Source organism: Filicampus tigris, chromosome 6, assembly GCF_054856515.1.
Source record: "Filicampus tigris isolate MCC_2025a chromosome 6, RoL_Ftig_1.0, whole genome shotgun sequence".
In the NCBI taxonomy this organism is placed as follows: Eukaryota; Metazoa; Chordata; class Actinopteri; order Syngnathiformes; family Syngnathidae; genus Filicampus; species Filicampus tigris.
Window position 1 is genome coordinate 6928165 of NC_141222.1, and position 18114 is coordinate 6946278.

Consider the following 18114-nt stretch of genomic DNA (forward strand, 5'->3'; position numbering starts at 1 on the left):
TTGCCTGCAAAAATTCAGCTGAACAAAATTCAGCCGCAAAATATTCACCAGCAAAAAAAATTCAGCTGCAAAAAATTTGCCTTTTTTTTTTATTGCAGTTGAATTTTTTTATGGGGCGATTTTTTTTTTTTTTTTTTTTTGCAGGCAAATTTTTTTTGCAGCTGAATTTCAGTGCTGAAAAATTTCAGTGTTAGGAGTTTTGATGGAAAAAAAATTCAGTGTTAGAAATTCGAATTCAAACTCCGATGGCACAGATTTACTTCCATAATAAATCCTCAGATACAGCATTCCATGCGACGACACTAATGTGCAGCAGTACATATAGATAGATGGATAGATATAGATAAAGCCTGTTGGTCTTTATCACTTAGAACACTTGAAGAGTGCTAGACTGTGTCCTAATTTAATATAGTCTGATATTATAGTATATCTATAGTCTGGTACGTGTGCCACATGAGAAGAATGACAAATAGAGCCATGATGTTGCATCTCCCCTCGCTGTGCCCTCCTTATGTTGCCTCCTTCACTAAACTTACCGCTGATGTGATGTTTGTGTCACCACTACCATTCGTGGGCAACATGTTAGTTTGCTCGGGGTCAAAGTTTTGCCACTGCGATCTGTGGCGTGTCCTAAAATAACCTGACAGCCAGTATAAAGGGCGAGGTCTGACCTTCAGAGGGGCAGCTCCACACAGTTGAGTCACACAGAGGAAGACTGACTTTTCAGCCAAAAGACCATCAAGGACCTCACACCTTCTTCTTGCAACTTGAATTTTTTTCCCCTCCCGACGCAACCTCTAACAGGAGAATGAAGTACTACCAGTTCCCCACGTCTCAGACCGTCTCACTTCGGGCTTATGCCCAGGACAAATACAAGAGCTCGGCGTCTCAAAAGCCCCTCCGCAGTGTGCATTTCCCCAATGACATCGTATTCCAGGACTTTGTGCGGCATGGTGAGCTGGAGAGGATTGGACTATTCATCCGAGCCAGAAGGGTCACCCTGGACACAGTCTACCCCTCTGGTGAGTCTCATTACCTCTGACTGGGCCTATGTGAAAAAACATTTGAGCATTTATTTCATATCCTACTTCTATCTTGACGTTAATGTACTAGTACTCTCTAGTTAACATCTGGTGATAGCCTTAACTAGTAGTACTAGTTAGTATGCAGATCAGTGAACGAATGCAGTTTTGCATCAGTCTACACCAAATGGCAAAGTTGTCCTAGTGAGGACAAAGAGCATTTCTAGTACAAAGGGATGGGCAACTTAAATGCTGGAGGGGGCCATCATTTTTCACCGGTCCTATTGGGGGCGCGCACTTCTTAACCAGATGTATGACGAAAATGCCACTCTAAATATGGAAAAACATGCTTTTAATATAATAATTTAATAAACAAAAAAAAACACATGATCCCCCCTCCCAGCGCAAAGGGCAGTCTAGCACAAAAAATAGCATTCAAGCACAGGACAAAACTGCTGAACAGCAAACCAACATTCAAGTGCAAAAACTAATTTTTTACATTTTATTTCAAAATTTATTGAAAATGTTATTGCGTCACATGGTTGTTCTGCATATCATTCCAAATCCACAAAAACTATTACCCTACTCACTTTGTAATATAGGGAAGTGTAAGCCCAACTAAGATATATCTCCCATCTTGTGGGAAATGGTGATACAGTATTAATTTTTTTCATATGTTGGACTTTTCACCATTTCGCATGTTTCTTGAAATGTTTTTTTTTTTAATTAACCAAGGGGCCACTCAAAGTGACGTTGCGGGGCACATGACATGGACCGTTAAGCTGGTTCTCAAACGGCTTTCTTGGCGCTAGTCTGCCACACTTCGGGTGACTTTAACTTTGTGATGCCGTGTGTGTGAAGGCATGGCTGCCATCCATGAGGCTGTGCTATCTGGGAACCTTGAGTGTGTGGAGCTGCTGGTCCACTACGGAGCAAGCATCCACCAGAGGGATGACGAGGGGTGGACCCCGCTGCACATGGCCTGCAGCGACAGCTTCCCTCACATTGCACGGTGAGTGTCTAAGCAACAAAGTCGGTCACCATAACACAATATGACGCCTGCCCAGTGAGGCTATGACATTCCGCGTTGACAAGCACGTCCTAGACATTGCGCTGTAAGAGAAACCGGGGAGGGGGGGGGATCGGCTGCATTCTTGCCCCTCATTGCCCTCCCTGAATCTGACACTAAGGCACGACGGTGACGTGTTTGTGTTACTTTCAGGTATCTTCTCTCACTGGGCGCCGATCCAAATCTGGAAAACGACTGCGGCGAGAAGCCGTGTGACCTCATCGACCCGGAGAACAAGGAACTGCTGGAACTGTTTGGTCTAGCCGACAATGACTGAGTGCCTCTGAGCGTTACGTGGGACGGAAGACCGTTGCGGTCGCTCCAATTTTTCTGACGAGGCAGAGAGAAAAGGCCTTGTGGGTTCAGCACCCTGAACCAGAAAGCAATCTCAACTGTGGAGGTCTGGTGGAAGGAAGCCTGACACAGCAGGCTTCTTCGACATGGACTTGCAGCAGCTAGCACATTTGCATCGTTTTATCCTGCTGTGAGTTTGAATGAAAAATGTCAGCTTAAAAAGTACATTTATTTATTTTTATCCTGGAAGGTAGATGCATCAATTTGACCATGGATGTGTTTGCTGCTCATTTGCAGGCGTTCGCCTCTGACAAAAATAAATCCATAATTTTCAATGGATTCTAGATATCTGCTAATAGAGAGATAGTAGTAGTTAGTTGATTTCATTATCTGAAAATGTATTCTGACCAATAGAAGCACATTTGGCTAACTGTATAACTGTGTTGATAACTGTATAGTCTTATTTTTGTTACGTTTTGTACTTCTAAAATAAAGAGTTCATCAGATTACCCTGACTGATTCATTTTATAGAACTTTTAAGTTCCAGACCAGCACACCCGCCAGGTCACAAGGAACTAAAAATCCAGTATGCATCAGGGTTTTGATTTTGCTCTGTCGCCCTCCGGTGGATAATATCTGTAGTGACGGCAACATGAAAAACGGAAGACAATGCAAATGAATTTGTATTTTTATTAACAATTGGAACCAGGATTTTTTCTTTGATGCACTGTACAGTTTAAAAAATATATACATTTACAGGCAAGACCAAAAATCCTCAAATAGTTTCCACATCGAGCTCATTCTTTAAACTTCCACTCCTGTCTACACATGGGGCACTGCTGCTGGACCTGCTGGGAGTTGAGCCACTTCAAGATGCAGTGCATGTGGAAACAGTGGGAGCACTGACCCCAGACCAGTGGGCAGTCATCCCCGGGCACCTTACCTGCCAAACGGGTTGCAACATTAACTCACTCCTAAATTGTCAGAGATAAACTAGGACATGATCACAAAGTCAGACCAGACACTTAAAATCAGAGTGGGCTTGAGAAATGTAGAAAGACTACCACCATACCCACGGCCATCTTGCTCATAGGCGAGATAGAAAGATGCTTTAGGGCGCCATGGACTCTTGGGGGCTGCCAAAAATCTGTTGAAAATTAACCTTCAATCCATGTATAATTTCATCAAATTGTTACCATTAACTCTTAATTTTAAGTCAAAACAAACTAAGAGTACATTGAAATTAATAAACAAATAAGGGAAGAGGAGCAAGGTGAATTAGTTTGAAATCAGGCAGAGCAGAAGCTGACTCGCTGTGTCACCTACGAGTTGCTTCATGTTTCTAAATTTATAATGGTAGTTAGCGACACTTAAAGGGTAAGCCAACTCAATAATTGTCTTTACAATATGTTCTATGTAGCCCCGCTAGTCTAAACACGGCATTCTGATTAATATTGTGTTTGCATCTTTGAGTTAAGCAGTAAAATCCACCCCTTGTTGTCCATATCAGGGATGGCGATTTTGACACTTTCTGTCGACTGAAAATGACATCTCAGTTGCTCAGGGCTCAGGTAACAACCAATCACGGCTCAGCTTCAGAAAACAGGTCCCAGGGATGGAATGCCCGTTTTCTGAACCGCTGGTCCACCTTGAACTGGTCGCCAGCATAGACGAACCACATCGATTGTACTTACAGTCCGGGCAGCAACCATTGAAAGCCAGCCTGCAGATCCCACAGTTCTCATCATTGGCTACCCACAACCACGACGCCACTCCGTTCCACTTCTTGATCTTGACCTTCATCCTGCTCGTGTATGAAAGCAGCAGACAATTAACATCACACGTCCACTGCCATTGCGAGCTGACGTTTAGCAAGACAGCTACGTCAGGAGCTGAACTTGCACAGATACTAGTAAAGGAACTTACTTTACTCACCTGTCAGCGGCTCACTTCTCCTTTAAAATATCTAACGCCAGTTTAACGTTTATGCTACGATCATTGCAGAAAGGGGTTTATGTTCAAATATGTCAATCTTCCTCTTGTTTCCCCCCAAACCCTCCAGTCGGCTGTCTTCTACTTCTTGCGCTTTAAAAAGCAGCTGCTCGGTAACATTATGGCTCATTACCGCCATCTAATGGACCAGCGGGATAATGTTATGTATTATTACCCCGTCAACAGCTAATTTTAATCAAATGCCTTTTTTTATGTATCCCTCTAAACGTATTTTTGACTCTGATGAAAAAAGGCTTTCATTTTTTTGTAGCATATCCAATTTTCGACATATTTCCTTTTTTTTTTGACCCATGAAAGCGTGCGCAATACATGTTTTACCATGTGTTGCTGAACCTAACCCTTAATTCATAAATATGTCTTACTATATGATTATTATTATCATTATTGTTATTATTATTATTATTATTATTATTATTATTATTATTATTATTATTATTATTATTATTATTATTATTACTATTATTATAATACCTTTATAAATAACTTGTACTTGGATTTATGTGTGCGTGCGTGTGTGTGGGGGTGCGTGGGCGTGTGTGGGTGGGTGTGCGTGGGTGTGTGTGTGCCCTACGACTGGCTGGCGACCAGTTCAGAGTGGAGTCTGCCTTTCGCCCATGGTCAGCCATGGGAAAGGCTCCAGCACCTCCCCGCGACCTTGTACAAGTTAAGCGGTTTGGAAGATGACACAAGACACAAAACTGTAATAATTACATGTTATTGTACATCAATTAAATATGCAAGTGTTAATACACTACTAATTATTATTATTATTATTATGAGTATAAGCCGTTCGGAAATGGATGGATGAATGGATTGATGGATGATATCAAAATGAATGTCGCTATTTATTTTATATGATATACTATACAGTTATGATTGTGAATAGTATTACGTCATATATAATATATGATATATTAATACAAATAATAACAACATCAGCTATCATTATTATTTTATTTTAAATAAATAACTATTATAATATTAATAAGTTGCCCATCCATTTCCTGTACTGTTTATGCTCACCATAAAAACAGCAATAATACTGCTTTTTATTTTTAATTAGTTGAGTTCATTAGTTATTTATATTAAATTAAATTCACCCTACAGTACAGCAAAAATTAGGTTTTGATCCGTTTCAAAAGCACAATTGTTTCTGTTGCGTCGACTGGCCACTAGGGTGCATTCAAGTGAGCCTTTTTTTTTTTTTTTTTTTTTTTTTTTAACGGGGTGTTGTGACGTCTTCTCCATCAACGGTGAGTGAGCAGGGACTGTGTGGTTGAGAGAGGCAGGCTCAAAAGAAGTTCGAAAAAGCCTCAGACTCAGGCGTTTAGCTGTCCGTCGCTGCTTATCGAGCAAAATGTTCTGTAGACGGGTTTGCCAAAGACTCGGCCCGGTGGCTCAGAGGGTGTTCACACCGACATTTAGAAAAGGTGAGTCAGGTTCGTGTGTTTTTACTTTTAAGTGACTTTTTACGTCATCTAAAATGTGAGGTCAGATTGTTGCATTCTCACGCGTTCAACGTGTGGGGAATTGTTTGACCTATTTTGATGTTTTCTTTGGCAGGTAATGTCATGTCTTTTTAACACATTTGATCAGGTTGTGCACTTTGTGTGGATATGTGTGAGTGAGTGCTGATGTACTAGTCGATATATTTCTTCGGATTTGTTGGGAGGGAGGGCGTGAACGGATCTTTTCATGTTGTGTTTTGGGTGTTTTAGAGCACTTTGAGTTGCATTTTTATGTATGAAAAGTGCTATATAAATAAAATGTGATTGCTTGATTGATTGATTGATTGATTGATAATGATCCATGAGCAAATGTATAGATAATCCTCAATTTAATGATCGACTCAATGAAATAAACGTTATGCCTAGTAGAAATACAGTATGCCGTTTTGAAAGTGTCCTGTACAAGGAACACTGTCCTGTGCATTGGATTTGCAATCTCAATGCAAATAGAGTACAACTCTTGACTCAGGGTTTTAAAGAAGTTGCATTTGGGTTTGGTTTGTCATTTGAAATGCAAGAATTCGACATTTGAAGATTAATTAGAATTTTGATCAAGTTACCATTACAACATATTGTAGCAAGACTCACACATTCACTGGCTTGCACACGGAATGAGTCCCAACACAATAGCTCCATCAAAAGTTTGTTCTTTCCTATATTTTCATTCACACTCTTTGTTATTGTAGTTTTTCAGTAGTCAATCATTGTAAATGTTGCTTTGTATTGGCTCTTGTTAGGTTATGCAGGTGTACCAAAGGACAAAAGTGCATATATTAGCTTGTAACATAATTATGTTGGAATGATTGCATGTAAACGCCCGCTGTGCATGCGAAGTGACGAGGATTTAGGGCTTTTATTTTCACAGTGCTTTGTCTTTTCACGCGTCCTTGCCTGGATCATCATTTACTCTGGGGTTTGAGCATGTGGAATTCAGCCGAAGGGAAAACTGCTTCGACTGCTTCGTGTTTGCAATTTCCTGAATAAAGCCTTCCTGCGACTGTCTGGCGACCAGTCCAGGGTGCTTCCCGCCTTTGGCCCAAAGTCAGCTGTGATAGGCCCCAGCTGTCCATGACCACAAAAGGATAAGAGCTAGAAAATGGATGGATGGATGAGGTCCTGATTTTGGCACCAGAAAATCTTCCAAAGTTGACCGATGGTTGCATCATTATTCGGACAAAAATCGGCATGGGTGGGGGGTGCACGACTGCATCATATGCAGCTGTGCACCTTCGACACGGTGACATCTGGCACACGTGTCCAGAGAGCACATGGTGACGTGTCCCTTCTGCCTCAGGTGCCATCTTGTCTGCTTTCATCTGGCATGCATGTTCATTTTAACAGGCTTGGACCTTGCGAGTGAGCTTAACCGATTACCTTTATAAATAACTTGTACTTGGGCTTTCAAGGTGTTGCAGCGTCATGGTGTTGTTAGAGGGGGAGGACGATACTGCATTAGCCGCTCAGCATTCAAAACAGGACGCTTTGTTTTGGTTTTCTGCACCCAACCTTTGGGAATATTTAGCCGTGTCCACACTGACATTTTGCCAGGGCGGAACAGAGAAAAACACGCATGATGATCATTTATAAAGTAACATGGAATAGTAGAATTTAATGCTTTCTACCCAAGTTACAAACATTGACTTGTTTCAGAAGAGAAAAATGTGCTCATCTAACCTGCTTTCCAGGTTATATGAGCACATTTATTCATGAGCTTTATGGGTTGTATTTATACCCTTTTTTCAAATCTCATTACTCCTGATGGTAATTATAACGTATTTGATTGTTTTTTAACATTGTCTAGTAACCCCAAGAAGCAGGATAGAGTGCCATGCACTTTTATTTGGATTTCAGTATAAACTCGTGGCATGCAAGACTTGAACAAATATAGAAGATACTGAATTTAAGGCCTGGTGGCACTGCTAAATTGAGTGACGCAATAATAATACTGTCATATCACACGAGCTGTGTGCCAACCTTCGATACCGAGCCAATTGTTAAGGTTGCCAATCAAGCACGTTTCTTATGCAAGAAGGAGGTCAATAACACACACAAACGTCAATCTTCTGCATACTGCTTTCTTTTCCAAAAGGGTTTTTAAAAAGATGTATGCCAAGGCAAATTGGTACCGTCCATACATCCCACACAAAATTGGATTTATGTCTAACAGCAGACAATGCATGCGCAATGTACTGACAATTACTATAATATGATGGGTAGCTTGAACCATACTATAGATGACTAAACTTCAATCACTAGATTGAATTTGAATTTTAGTCAAAATGTATTATTGTTATTGCCATTGCTTTCTAACCAGTGACTGGTGACACAATTGCACGGGATGTCGAGCCCTCCCTCCCTACCATGCAAGAGTTTAACTGTTTGCTTCTTTACTGTCTGATATTGTTGTCTGAGAATCTGCTGGACCTGGCGTTTTGATTATACATTGAGTTGTCCAGTATGTGTTTGAATGCACGTATCTGTGCTTGTAGAAGAATGTTTGTGTGTGAGCTGCAGATGAGATTAAAGTGGTTTGGGTACAGGGTGGTTTTATTTATGGCCTCCTCTGCATGCACCCCTGACAATCCTCTAAACACCGGCAAATCTTCACAAGAGACAGAAAGCCACGCTCACCTGTCTTCCGCTGCAACAATAGCCCATTAAGAAGCTTTTCACAGCTCCTCCTTCGGTGTTGTCTTGGGGGACAATTTGATTGCATGAAGTCAAATCCCATGACAATGTTGGTTTTGATACCAATCTGAAACGAGCTTGAATTGCTTGTGTGGTCTGCCGGATATTTAATTTAGCAGATTGTTTGGTGTTTACCTTGGCTGTTGCAAAATCTTTCCATCTCCTTGGCTCCAAATGAGCAGGGCCACATTGTGTAACAGGATTAAAGAATGGGGACACACGTCGAGGCGATCGTAGTGCAATTGACGTTTGCATCAAGTCGCCCTTCACTCAAGATTTTTTTTCCAAAATACTTTATCATCACTCCTCTGTGTGTGACACCCACACTTGTAATATAGCAGAATGGTGCATAGAATTAACGACTTTGCTCCCTTTTGTCAATCGGCAGCACCAGTGCGGCACATGGCTTTCGGGGTTCCTGGTGGTTCCACAAACATGACATATTTTGTTTTGTGTGGAGGAGGCCTCACTGCTGCAGTTGTCTATGTAAGTATTGGCGCTTTTCAGCGTATGCAACAATTTCCAACATGTCATTTCTAGGACAATGGTAAGAAACTGGATGATGAGTGAGGCACTGTATTACATTTGAATTGAACTATATATATTTTTTAGACATACCTCCCGAATCTAATTGAAGTCTGTATGTATGTATTAATCTCTATAGTAAAAAAAAATGCTGAAACAGATGTAATGACCAAGTAGTGCTATAATAAACACTTTATTTAGCTACAAAAGCTATCAATTCCCATAATACACATACAGTATACGTAACCGAATTTCATTTATAAAAATATTTTCCTCAAAATGATTTCTGTTTCTACTAATTATAACACATTTCCTGCAACATCCTACCAAACATTGTCAGCTGACATTTTTGTTAACTCCACCTCTGGTTACTCAAGATCATGTAAATTACTTTGGAATGGGACGTTGGGACGACAAGTCTGCAACTCTTTTCTTGATAGCACATTTTGCTTCGTGACAAGTCCCATCCATCTATTGTTTTTTTGTTGATCCTTTTTGGACTGGGGTGACAAGTGTGATACACTCTGAACTGACGGCGTGTCAATCACAATGCACATTCACAAGCATTCACACTCACGCCTACGGCCAATTTAGAGGCTTCTATGAACCTAACACATGTTTATGATCATTTTGTTGTCTGCCATAATGCAACATGTGCACCGTATTTGCTCTGTCTCTCAGGCCTACAAGACGGTCATTGGTGATAGTGAGCGCTATGAGGACAGACTCGCCAACATGGGCTCCACAGCGAAGGGTCAGCTCCCATTCCAATAACATGCACTACCCACCGAACCCCCCCCCATACACAAAGCGAGTACAGAGAGTAATAGATCAGTTGATGCTGTTTTGGCTGCACCACCTAAATAAACATGCTTGAATAATCATCCTCAATAGCATGTCCCTCCCAATTACTGTCTTCAAAAAAATGATGCCTGATTTGGCCTCAGAGCAGCTGAACAACCTGTAACAGGAAAGAAGCAGTCGTGAGCACTTAGGCAGGATGTATTTTATTTTTTTAAATTACAAATATAGCTCATAGCGCTTATCCTTGGAATAATCAGTCAGCCAGAATTTTGCAAGCATTTTTTATGATTGTTGATTTTGATTTTATGATTGTCTAAAATGCCTGAATTCACGGGCAATTTTCCTAAATATTTGGGGGGGGATCAAAATCTCATTTGTTTACAATCAAGCAAATGTTTTGTACAAATTTGAAGCGGATATTTACAAAAGATGTTTGAAAAATCAACAGATATTTACAAATGTGTATATTCTTTATTGAAAAGGGATATTGAGCACACATCTCCTCTCAGCATCTGGAGTTGAATCAAATATGACGGCAACAGTCTTTTTCTCAACGTGGCTCCTTCGTGCTTCTTCTTTCTGGTAGACTGCAGACAAATGTTTTTTTTTTTTAAGATGATGATCAGACAGAATGACTCCTCCATTGATGACTTTCTCTCTCGGGGATCTTCTCATAGCTGGGTGGTCACTAACAGACAGTGGGATGTTGATAGTTTAATAAAGTTTAATAGATAAAATGTAATATCACATCATCAGCCTGTACTGTTAAAATAACTACAGGTGGGCAAAATATCAAATTTTCTAAGCAATTTGTGAATGTTGCTAGGAACGCATGAAATGAAAATATGTAGTACGACATTTACAATCATTTTAGTGTGATTATAATAAAGTATGGTTTTGTACACAAGTAACATTTAGTACACAAGGGAGTAAGTGACACTTCACGTGATAATTTTGCACATGTCAAATTTGTCTGATGTTTTAACGTCAACTAACACATTTAAAGGTTTAATGATTGATTTACGTCAGCATATTGCCCAACTCTAGGCTTAACACACGTTATTCTCATACACGTTTTATATAACTAAGTTTCTCACTTTAATTCGTTCTGTTCTCCCGACAGACCTTGAGTGTATCGCCTCCTTGAGGATCTGTAGTGCACGTGTCTTTTCCAAACGTTTCGCTTGTAATTAGAACAATACAGACTTTCTTTTATAAACTATTATTACACTGCATGTAGAACAAAATAGTTTACCCCTGCTTTCATGCAGGAGGTCCAGATATTGGTATGCACGGTCTATATGGCGTGTTTTTAGTTGGTAAATGCTTTGCGTTTTCTCTACTGTACTTCTCTCTGCCGTCAACGTTCGTCATTGTCAAAAATAGGAAGTGACGTGGGGATTTTCTTCTTCGTGGATTCAGCTATCGCTGCTTTTTCCACTAGCGTGCTCACGGAGCCGTTTTAGACAAGCTAACCCCCAAACTTGTGTGAAATATTCATTTTTAAAACATAGTTGTTGCGGGAAAGTGCGATTTCGCGATTTTCTCAATTTTGCGTTAATAGTTGCGATCTCAACTTTGCAAAACCCTGCAGGGACTGAATAATGTAGACAGCAGCATGTAGTCAAGCAAAATCATACTGGATATAAAGTACACGTAAACAACCTGTCTGTCAAGCTCTGTTAGTGTGGTAATTATATAGTCATAAAGTTGATGATTGATTCGAATTCCAAGAAGATCAGCATCTTCAAAATGTGACATGAAGAGGTTAAAAGTTATCTTTTTGAAGTGAAAAACGGTACGATATGTTGATAGCAACAACATTTATTGTATCTTTCAAAGAGCTCTAACACCCAGATTTCTCAAATTTCACTTCAAGTTGTCTTATCGGGTGTTAAGGGTACCTTTGATACTTCAATACTGTACAATACATTATACTAAACAATAATTATTGGGACTACTGGTCATCCTATGTGTGGTTAATTGGTGTCAGAATTCATTTTTTTGTGATGTTTGTGTCACAGGTCACCATTTTTGTGAATATGTTTTAAATTAACACTCAAGCTGTAGCCGAGTGTCATGAACATTACTAACTGGGTGCAAATATAATGAGGACTCTCATCAATGTTGGCATTGTTGTTTAAAGTATTAAATAACGAGGAATGACAAATACATATACAATGCATTATATGAATAAATAGAAACTAATGATAAAGGTTAAATGATTTTTGAAAATGAATAAAAATATCAAACGAATAAGATATAAAAATATGTTCCAAATTAGTCGTCATTTCTGTTTTCCTTTTTCGTCTTTAATTGCAAAAGTCAAGTATTTAAGGGTGGAAAGTGGGTTGGCAAAATGACTCAAAATACAGTTACAGTACAATTATTATGCACAACAGTTAAATTAACAAATATGTTGAAAGGAACTCTGCGGACAGAAATCTGCTTTCTTTCTGACATTATCATAATCTCGAATGGAGATAAAACAGTAATGGCCAGAATGACGAGAAACTGGCACAGTGATGTGATCAAGCAAAGGGAAGTGTTTGAGTGGTGGCATTTTGCAAGAGACAGTTACGTGACATTACAGAATAAAATATTCTTCTCCCAAGTTCACTAATGCAAAAGAGATTGTTCTTATTCTGTTCTATTCTTCATTTTTGAAGCTGAAATTTCCACAACTGAGGCAGTGATTGCGGCAGCTGAACCCGCCCCGGTCGAGGATCTGGAGGTGCCTGCTGAAGTGGTCACAGAGTCTGTCGCTGCACCTGCAGAGCCCGTGGCAGATAGCACCGGCGAGCCCGTTGTTGAGAGCGCAACACCCGAAGAAGATGTCGTTGTGGTTTCCGAGGTCATTGCCACTGAGGATGAAGCTAAGCCAATTGCTGAGGAAGAAGCTCCCCCCGTCGCGGCTGAAGCTACTCCTACCGCTGTGGAGGCCACGGAGGAGACACCAGCAGAGGCAGAGGCGCCTGCCAGTGCTGGTACAACAGTAGCCAATGAGGCCCTCCTCCCTAGTCCCCCCGCTGAGGCAGAGACTGTTCCTTGTGTGGATATGGCAGCATAAAACTATGATGCCTTAAGTGTTTGCTTAGAGTGAATGGCTACAAGTTCAGTGTGCACGCTTCCACCTCTTGATTCCACAAAAAGAACCCATGAACCCCAGCATAGATTAAGGGAAGAAAAAGAAGCATTTCCTATCACTACCTTTTATTATGAATGAAAGCCAGTTTGGGGTCCCTCGGTCAAATTCTTTGGAGACTTGAGATGTTGGTTTATATTTACACACTGCTCTAAACTTAAGAGTGTTCAGAATGCATGGTTTTTGGGTCGGTACAGAAATTTAGCTTGGGAGACTAGAAAAGAACAAAACTGGAGTAGTTCTGGTTCCTGCTAATTATTTCAGTGGCCTTAAAGAGATGTCAGTCCTCCACCAACTTGTTACTTAAAGGGGAAGTCAACCCCAAAAATTGATTTACTATGTTCTATGCAGCCTCACTAGTCAACACTTGATAATCTGATTAATATTGGGTTTGTGGAATACGAATTAAGCAGCAAAATCCACCTGTTTTCATCGATTTCAAGGGGCGGCCATTCCGTCACTTCCTGTCGACTGAAAATGACATCACGGTTACTCAGGGCTCAGGTAACAACCAATCACGGCAAAGCTTCACAAAACAGGTGAGCCGTGATTGGTCATTACCTGAGCCCTGAGCAGTTGTGCTGTCATTTTCAGTCGACAGCAAGTGACAAAATGGCTGCCCCCTGAGATGGCCAAAAATGGGTGGATTTTGCTTCTTAACTCATATTCCACAAAGGCAACTGTATTCAGAATGTCGTGTTTAGACTAGTGATGGCACATAAAACATATTATTGTCAAGACACATTTGGGGTTGTCTACTGTAAGACCCTCATTTCATTATTTTGATCAGCAGTCTTGTGTTTGTCTACCAAATTTGATCACTTTTTGCTCAATAAATTCTTATTGAGTCCCTTTACATCCCACTAGTGTGTGTTTGTGTTTAGGTTTTATTAGGTCAAATTTGTCAATATGGTCCAAGTGGTAGTCTGTGTGCTTCCTTTTCCAGCAACTTTATCTCACTATAAGAGTGTGACGATCAGTCATCATCTCCTTTGAGTGGCCTTCCCATTCTATTGTGTTTACTCAAATGCATATATTTTACAGTCTTAACTGTGAGACAAAGTTGAAAGCATGCATTCATGTTTTGCTTTTTTCCCCTGAAAATCTATCAATTTGTCTTCCAGATTCAGGCAATTTGTTATGCAACGATGACCACAAAAAACATTTTGCTGCATCATTCAGGCAGCAAACACAAAGCCGTAATCTTAGACGTGTCTACTCCTCTTTAAAATTCAGAGTAGTTTTAAGAGTACCTCTTTTGTGTGTTCATCCTCAGTGCGGTGAAGTCCATGAAGAAATTCCTTTATTTGTATTAGTATAGTTTCAGTTGAGACCTCAACCTTTTCCAGTGAGTGTTTGTCATCGACTATGGACAGCTGGTAGAAACAATAACTTGTAGCCCACATGTTGAAACAACACATTTACAATAGTGCCTTTCAATGGAATCAGTCCCATGTTCATGCTACTACGCAATGAACCTAAGTAATATTCAAATCTTCAATTTTTAAAGCAGAAATCAACCCAAACAAATTTTCTTCAAGAATATGTTCCCTGCAGGTCCACTAGTTGATACAATGCATTCTGATTAATATTACGTTTATGGAACATGAATTAAGCAGCAAAATCCCTCCCTTTTTAGCCATCTCAGGGGGCGGCCATTTTGTCACTTCTTTCGACCAAAAATGACATCACAACTGCTCAGGTAATGACCAATCACGGCGCAGCTTCAGAAAACAGGTCAGCCTGTGATTGGTCGTTACCTGAGCCCTGAACAGTTGTATTGTCATTTTCAGTCGACAGATGTGACAAAATGGCCGCCCCCCAGAGATGGCTAAAAACGGGTGGATTAAGTCTTATTCCACAAACGCAATATTTACCAGAATGCCTTGTTTCAACTACATTCTTGAAAAAAATATGTTTGGGTTGACTTCCACTTTAAAGTGAACACATTTTCTGTAAAAATTTTCAGCATAACCCAAGAAATCAAATCTTAAATATATTTATATAACGGAATAGCAACAATGTAAAATTACAGAACATTCACACACAAATCTCAGCAGTATGAATTGACTTTGGTTCTTAGATGGCATTGCACACCTCAAAACATCTGCTCTCTTGGTTAAAATAATTGTTGATGGTTTGAGGCTAACACGTTCTGACATTACAATTAGAACAAGGTTTGCCAATATGGAGTATCAAACAGACTGGATCTTGTTAGTGTGGCATCAAACCATTTAGATGGCAAAAAGAAGGAGCATGAAGATGAGTTCCACCCTATTTCCGCTTAGTGACATAGTTAAATATGCACAAGTAAGAACAACTGCCTGAAAAGTGACTGTATGTAAAAACGCATCGTGTGACTCAGTGTTTAACTTAAAAGTTTGAAGTGGTTCACTTTCTCTCCTTCAGAGGCTCTGCCAGATCTTCTTACAGCGGTAAAAATACTGGCCGGCTCCACAGTTGAAATTGCAGCAGCTTCCGTTGGGGAATCCAGTCTGGTGAGAGCTGTCCGTCAAATAGAAGACGATGGAAAGGGGCTGGACTCTGTGTTGCAAGTGACGCAACCTGAAGCCCTTCAGGGAACCGAAAATCTTGCGGCTGAAGAATCTTCGCGTGAAACAGTTGTTGTCACTAATGAAGAGGAGCTGGACCCTGCAGAGGTGGTCAGTTGTGATGAAGAGGCTGTTACGGAAGTCAAAGTGTCTGCAGAAGAGATAACAGAGGAAGCCTCTTCTCCAGCAAGTGAAGAAGAGGAGGAAGTGCCTTCTGAGGAAGCTACAACTTCAGGCCCCACAGAAGAGAATGCGGGAGGTGTGCATGCTGCGGATCAGAATCCAGATCCAGTGGAGAACGTCACACCCGAGGAGGTCTCACCTGAAGAAGCTGCACCATCCGCAGAGGCAAGCATCACTGACGAAGAGCCGCCTGTAGCGGAGACAATTGCAGAGGATGCTGGCAAAGCTGAAGCTCCAGAAGAGGAGACAGTGGCCGCCTCAGAAGAGGAAGGTGACGCTCAGCCTCCAGAAGCTGACACTGGGTCAGAACTGGAGGTGCTCTCAGCTGCTGAACCAGAGTCCAACTGCCACCATGATTCCCTGGCACAGGTGATGGTGCCCGCTGCTGATCAGCCATCGGAAATCCTTGAGGATGCTGGAGATAAGATGAATGAAGGCAGGGAAGCAGCGTCACCTGTACAAACAGCAAGTAAGCAAATGCTTTTGGACAGCCAGTTTGCTTTTTTTAGTAGCTCAATATTCCAAATTGGTTACTCTATAGGCCTAAGTGGAAAAAAACAATATTATTCAATATAAACTAATTCTACCATTTAAAAGTCCTTAGACTGTTTTAAAAAGAAGTGATCCACTCTTGACTGATTGACTGTTTTTGTTATTTAGCTAAATTACATATGAATTAAAATGAGTAAATTGCATGTAGTTTGACCTTTGTATTCGTGTTTTCTCTGAAGATAATGACAGTAGAATATATCATAAATTGATGTATTTGTTCCAGGTCCAGAGGCAGCAGTGGTGATGATGAGCCAGTCATGAACTGACAGTGTGCCTTTCACATCACTCGTCAAACTGTCAGTGGAACCTGTGCGACCAAGAAAATAGAAACGACTAAATTTTGATTTTTACCATTCAAATGTGTCCTTTTGAGTTGTATCCCACCGTCTATAATCAATACTGTCAGTTGGTGTTTGACCTGTTAATTTTCTTTTAGGGTTGTCTTCTGTCCACTAGATGTCACCATTATGAAGATTTTAAATTGGCAGGTTGTCATTATCATTTATGACTCGAAATGTGTACCAGATTTGAGATCTCTGTCTAACTAAATGCATTGATGTTCTTTTTTATATATTAAAAAAAGCAGAATTACAGACAGTATTATATATTTTTAATATCCTTTAGTCATTAATATATTAATTTGAGTGTTGTACAGAGAAATTCACTTTTATTAGAAAAGTTACATACATACTGTACATGAAACTAAACTAATAATGTTCTTTTTAAAGGTGATACAGGTGATCTGCTCATGAATACATGCAGTATCTACATGCAAATGACGGTTATTGCATTTAGACAATAGACATATTTCAATAACTATTATTATGTATTGAGTAGAGCAGGGGTGTCAAACTCATTTCACATTGTGGGCCACATACGGCCACGGTAGATGTCAAGTGGGCCGGACCATTAAAACAATACCATCCTCAGCTATAAATAACCAAAATATCATGCATTTCCTCGGTTTTGCTGTAAAGAAGCACAAGAACATAAGGAAAATGTTGAAATTTAATGAACATTCCTTTTACAAAATATTTCAAGAAACACCCTAGACAAATGTGCAATTTACTTTTATCAAAATCATTTTTTCACATTTAAATGATCCTGCGGGCCAGATCAAAACTCCTTGGGGGGGGCGGTTCCGGCCCGCGGGTCATACGTTTGACACCCCTGGCGTAGAGTAAAGCATAAATCCAATTGAGATGAAGATGAAAACATTTGTTGTTGATTGTACTAACTGTTGTGAGGACCTACAAAAACAAGTTGAATCATTGTGATGAGCAAATAAAATGTCATGGAATGCTAACACAGAAACTGGACAAATAAACCATTAGAAATCATTCCATCCGTTTAATTTCTTTTGTCACTCAATATAAAGATGAGTTGTGCTTAGAGAAACACTGGCTTGACAGAAAAAAAGGTTGTTTGACAAATTGATCTAGTTGTAAAGTACCTATTTAAATGAATTATGCCTCCACCACACACAAATCCCTCCACCATCTTATTGTGGTGGAGGGGTTTGTGTGTAGCCTCGGGCTATATGCTTCTGGCAGGGTCACAGACGGTAACCAGGTATGGGTGAGGGATTCCCAGAAGGGTTTGCAGACGCCCTATGATGATGGACATCGTTTTCCTGTCTGCATGGAGCAAGGCCTGGAGGTGGGGATTGGTGCCGAACGCCTGGTGGCCGAGACTGCACCCATGGCACCCGCCACCCGGCCGGGGCTCAGCTCGAAAGGACAACATGGGTCCCCCTTCC

General features: G+C 40.5%; 3 protein-coding genes across 6 annotated transcripts; 2 read left to right on the top strand and 1 right to left on the bottom strand.

Moving 5' to 3' along the window:
- Window positions 1-748: 748 nt before the first annotated feature.
- On the top strand, window positions 749-2644 carry ppp1r27b (protein phosphatase 1, regulatory subunit 27b). The gene is made up of 3 exons (XM_086033939.1): window positions 749-1022; window positions 1884-2034; window positions 2245-2644. Exons 1-3 carry the CDS (start codon window positions 809-811, stop codon window positions 2366-2368), a joined length of 489 nt encoding a protein of 162 aa, XP_085890065.1. The 5' UTR covers window positions 749-808; the 3' UTR covers window positions 2369-2644.
- A 417-nt stretch (window positions 2645-3061) lies between these two features.
- anapc11 (APC11 anaphase promoting complex subunit 11 homolog (yeast)) lies at window positions 3062-4488 on the bottom strand. 3 transcript variants are annotated; one of them, XM_086033684.1, is made up of 3 exons: window positions 4321-4488; window positions 4080-4189; window positions 3062-3328 (listed from the first exon to the last, which is right to left on the bottom strand). In XM_086033684.1, the coding sequence occupies exons 2-3, from the start codon at window positions 4186-4188 to the stop codon at window positions 3183-3185; spliced, it is 255 nt and encodes an 84-aa protein (XP_085889810.1). In that variant the 5' UTR covers window position 4189; window positions 4321-4488; the 3' UTR covers window positions 3062-3182. The 3 variants fall into 3 exon arrangements, with proteins under 3 accessions (XP_085889810.1, XP_085889812.1, XP_085889811.1); XM_086033686.1 differs by having other exon boundaries at window positions 4080-4192; window positions 4312-4486; XM_086033685.1 differs by having other exon boundaries at window positions 4312-4485.
- Window positions 4489-5632: 1144 nt separating this feature from the next.
- On the top strand, window positions 5633-17695 carry mgarpb (mitochondria localized glutamic acid rich protein b). 2 transcript variants are annotated; one of them, XM_086034339.1, is made up of 6 exons: window positions 5633-5837; window positions 8983-9080; window positions 9801-9873; window positions 12593-12910; window positions 15478-16272; window positions 16579-17695. In XM_086034339.1, the coding sequence occupies exons 1-6, from the start codon at window positions 5756-5758 to the stop codon at window positions 16614-16616; spliced, it is 1404 nt and encodes a 467-aa protein (XP_085890465.1). In that variant the 5' UTR covers window positions 5633-5755; the 3' UTR covers window positions 16617-17695. The 2 variants fall into 2 exon arrangements, with proteins under 2 accessions (XP_085890465.1, XP_085890466.1); XM_086034340.1 differs by having other exon boundaries at window positions 5637-5828.
- Window positions 17696-18114: the final 419 nt, after the last annotated feature.

Bases quoted from the DNA above. Each gene is read 5' to 3' on its own strand.
- mgarpb (XM_086034339.1), top strand. From the start codon at position 5,756: ATGTTCTGTAGACGGGTTTGCCAAAGACTCGGCCCGGTGGCTCAGAGG. The intron at 5,838-8,982 runs GTTCGTGTGTTT...GTCAATCGGCAG, and splicing joins ATTTAGAAAAGGTGAGTCAG to CACCAGTGCGGCACATGGCT. The intron at 9,081-9,800 runs GTAAGTATTGGC...TCTGTCTCTCAG, and splicing joins TCACTGCTGCAGTTGTCTAT to GCCTACAAGACGGTCATTGG.
- anapc11 (XM_086033684.1), bottom strand. From the start codon at position 4,188: ATGAAGGTCAAGATCAAGAAGTGGAACGGAGTGGCGTCGTGGTTGTGG. The intron at 3,329-4,079 runs GTAAGTACAATC...CCCGTTTGGCAG, and splicing joins CAATGGTTGCTGCCCGGACT to GTAAGGTGCCCGGGGATGAC.
- ppp1r27b (XM_086033939.1), top strand. From the start codon at position 809: ATGAAGTACTACCAGTTCCCCACGTCTCAGACCGTCTCACTTCGGGCT. The intron at 1,023-1,883 runs GTGAGTCTCATT...GTGTGTGTGAAG, and splicing joins GGACACAGTCTACCCCTCTG to GCATGGCTGCCATCCATGAG. The intron at 2,035-2,244 runs GTGAGTGTCTAA...TGTTACTTTCAG, and splicing joins AGCTTCCCTCACATTGCACG to GTATCTTCTCTCACTGGGCG.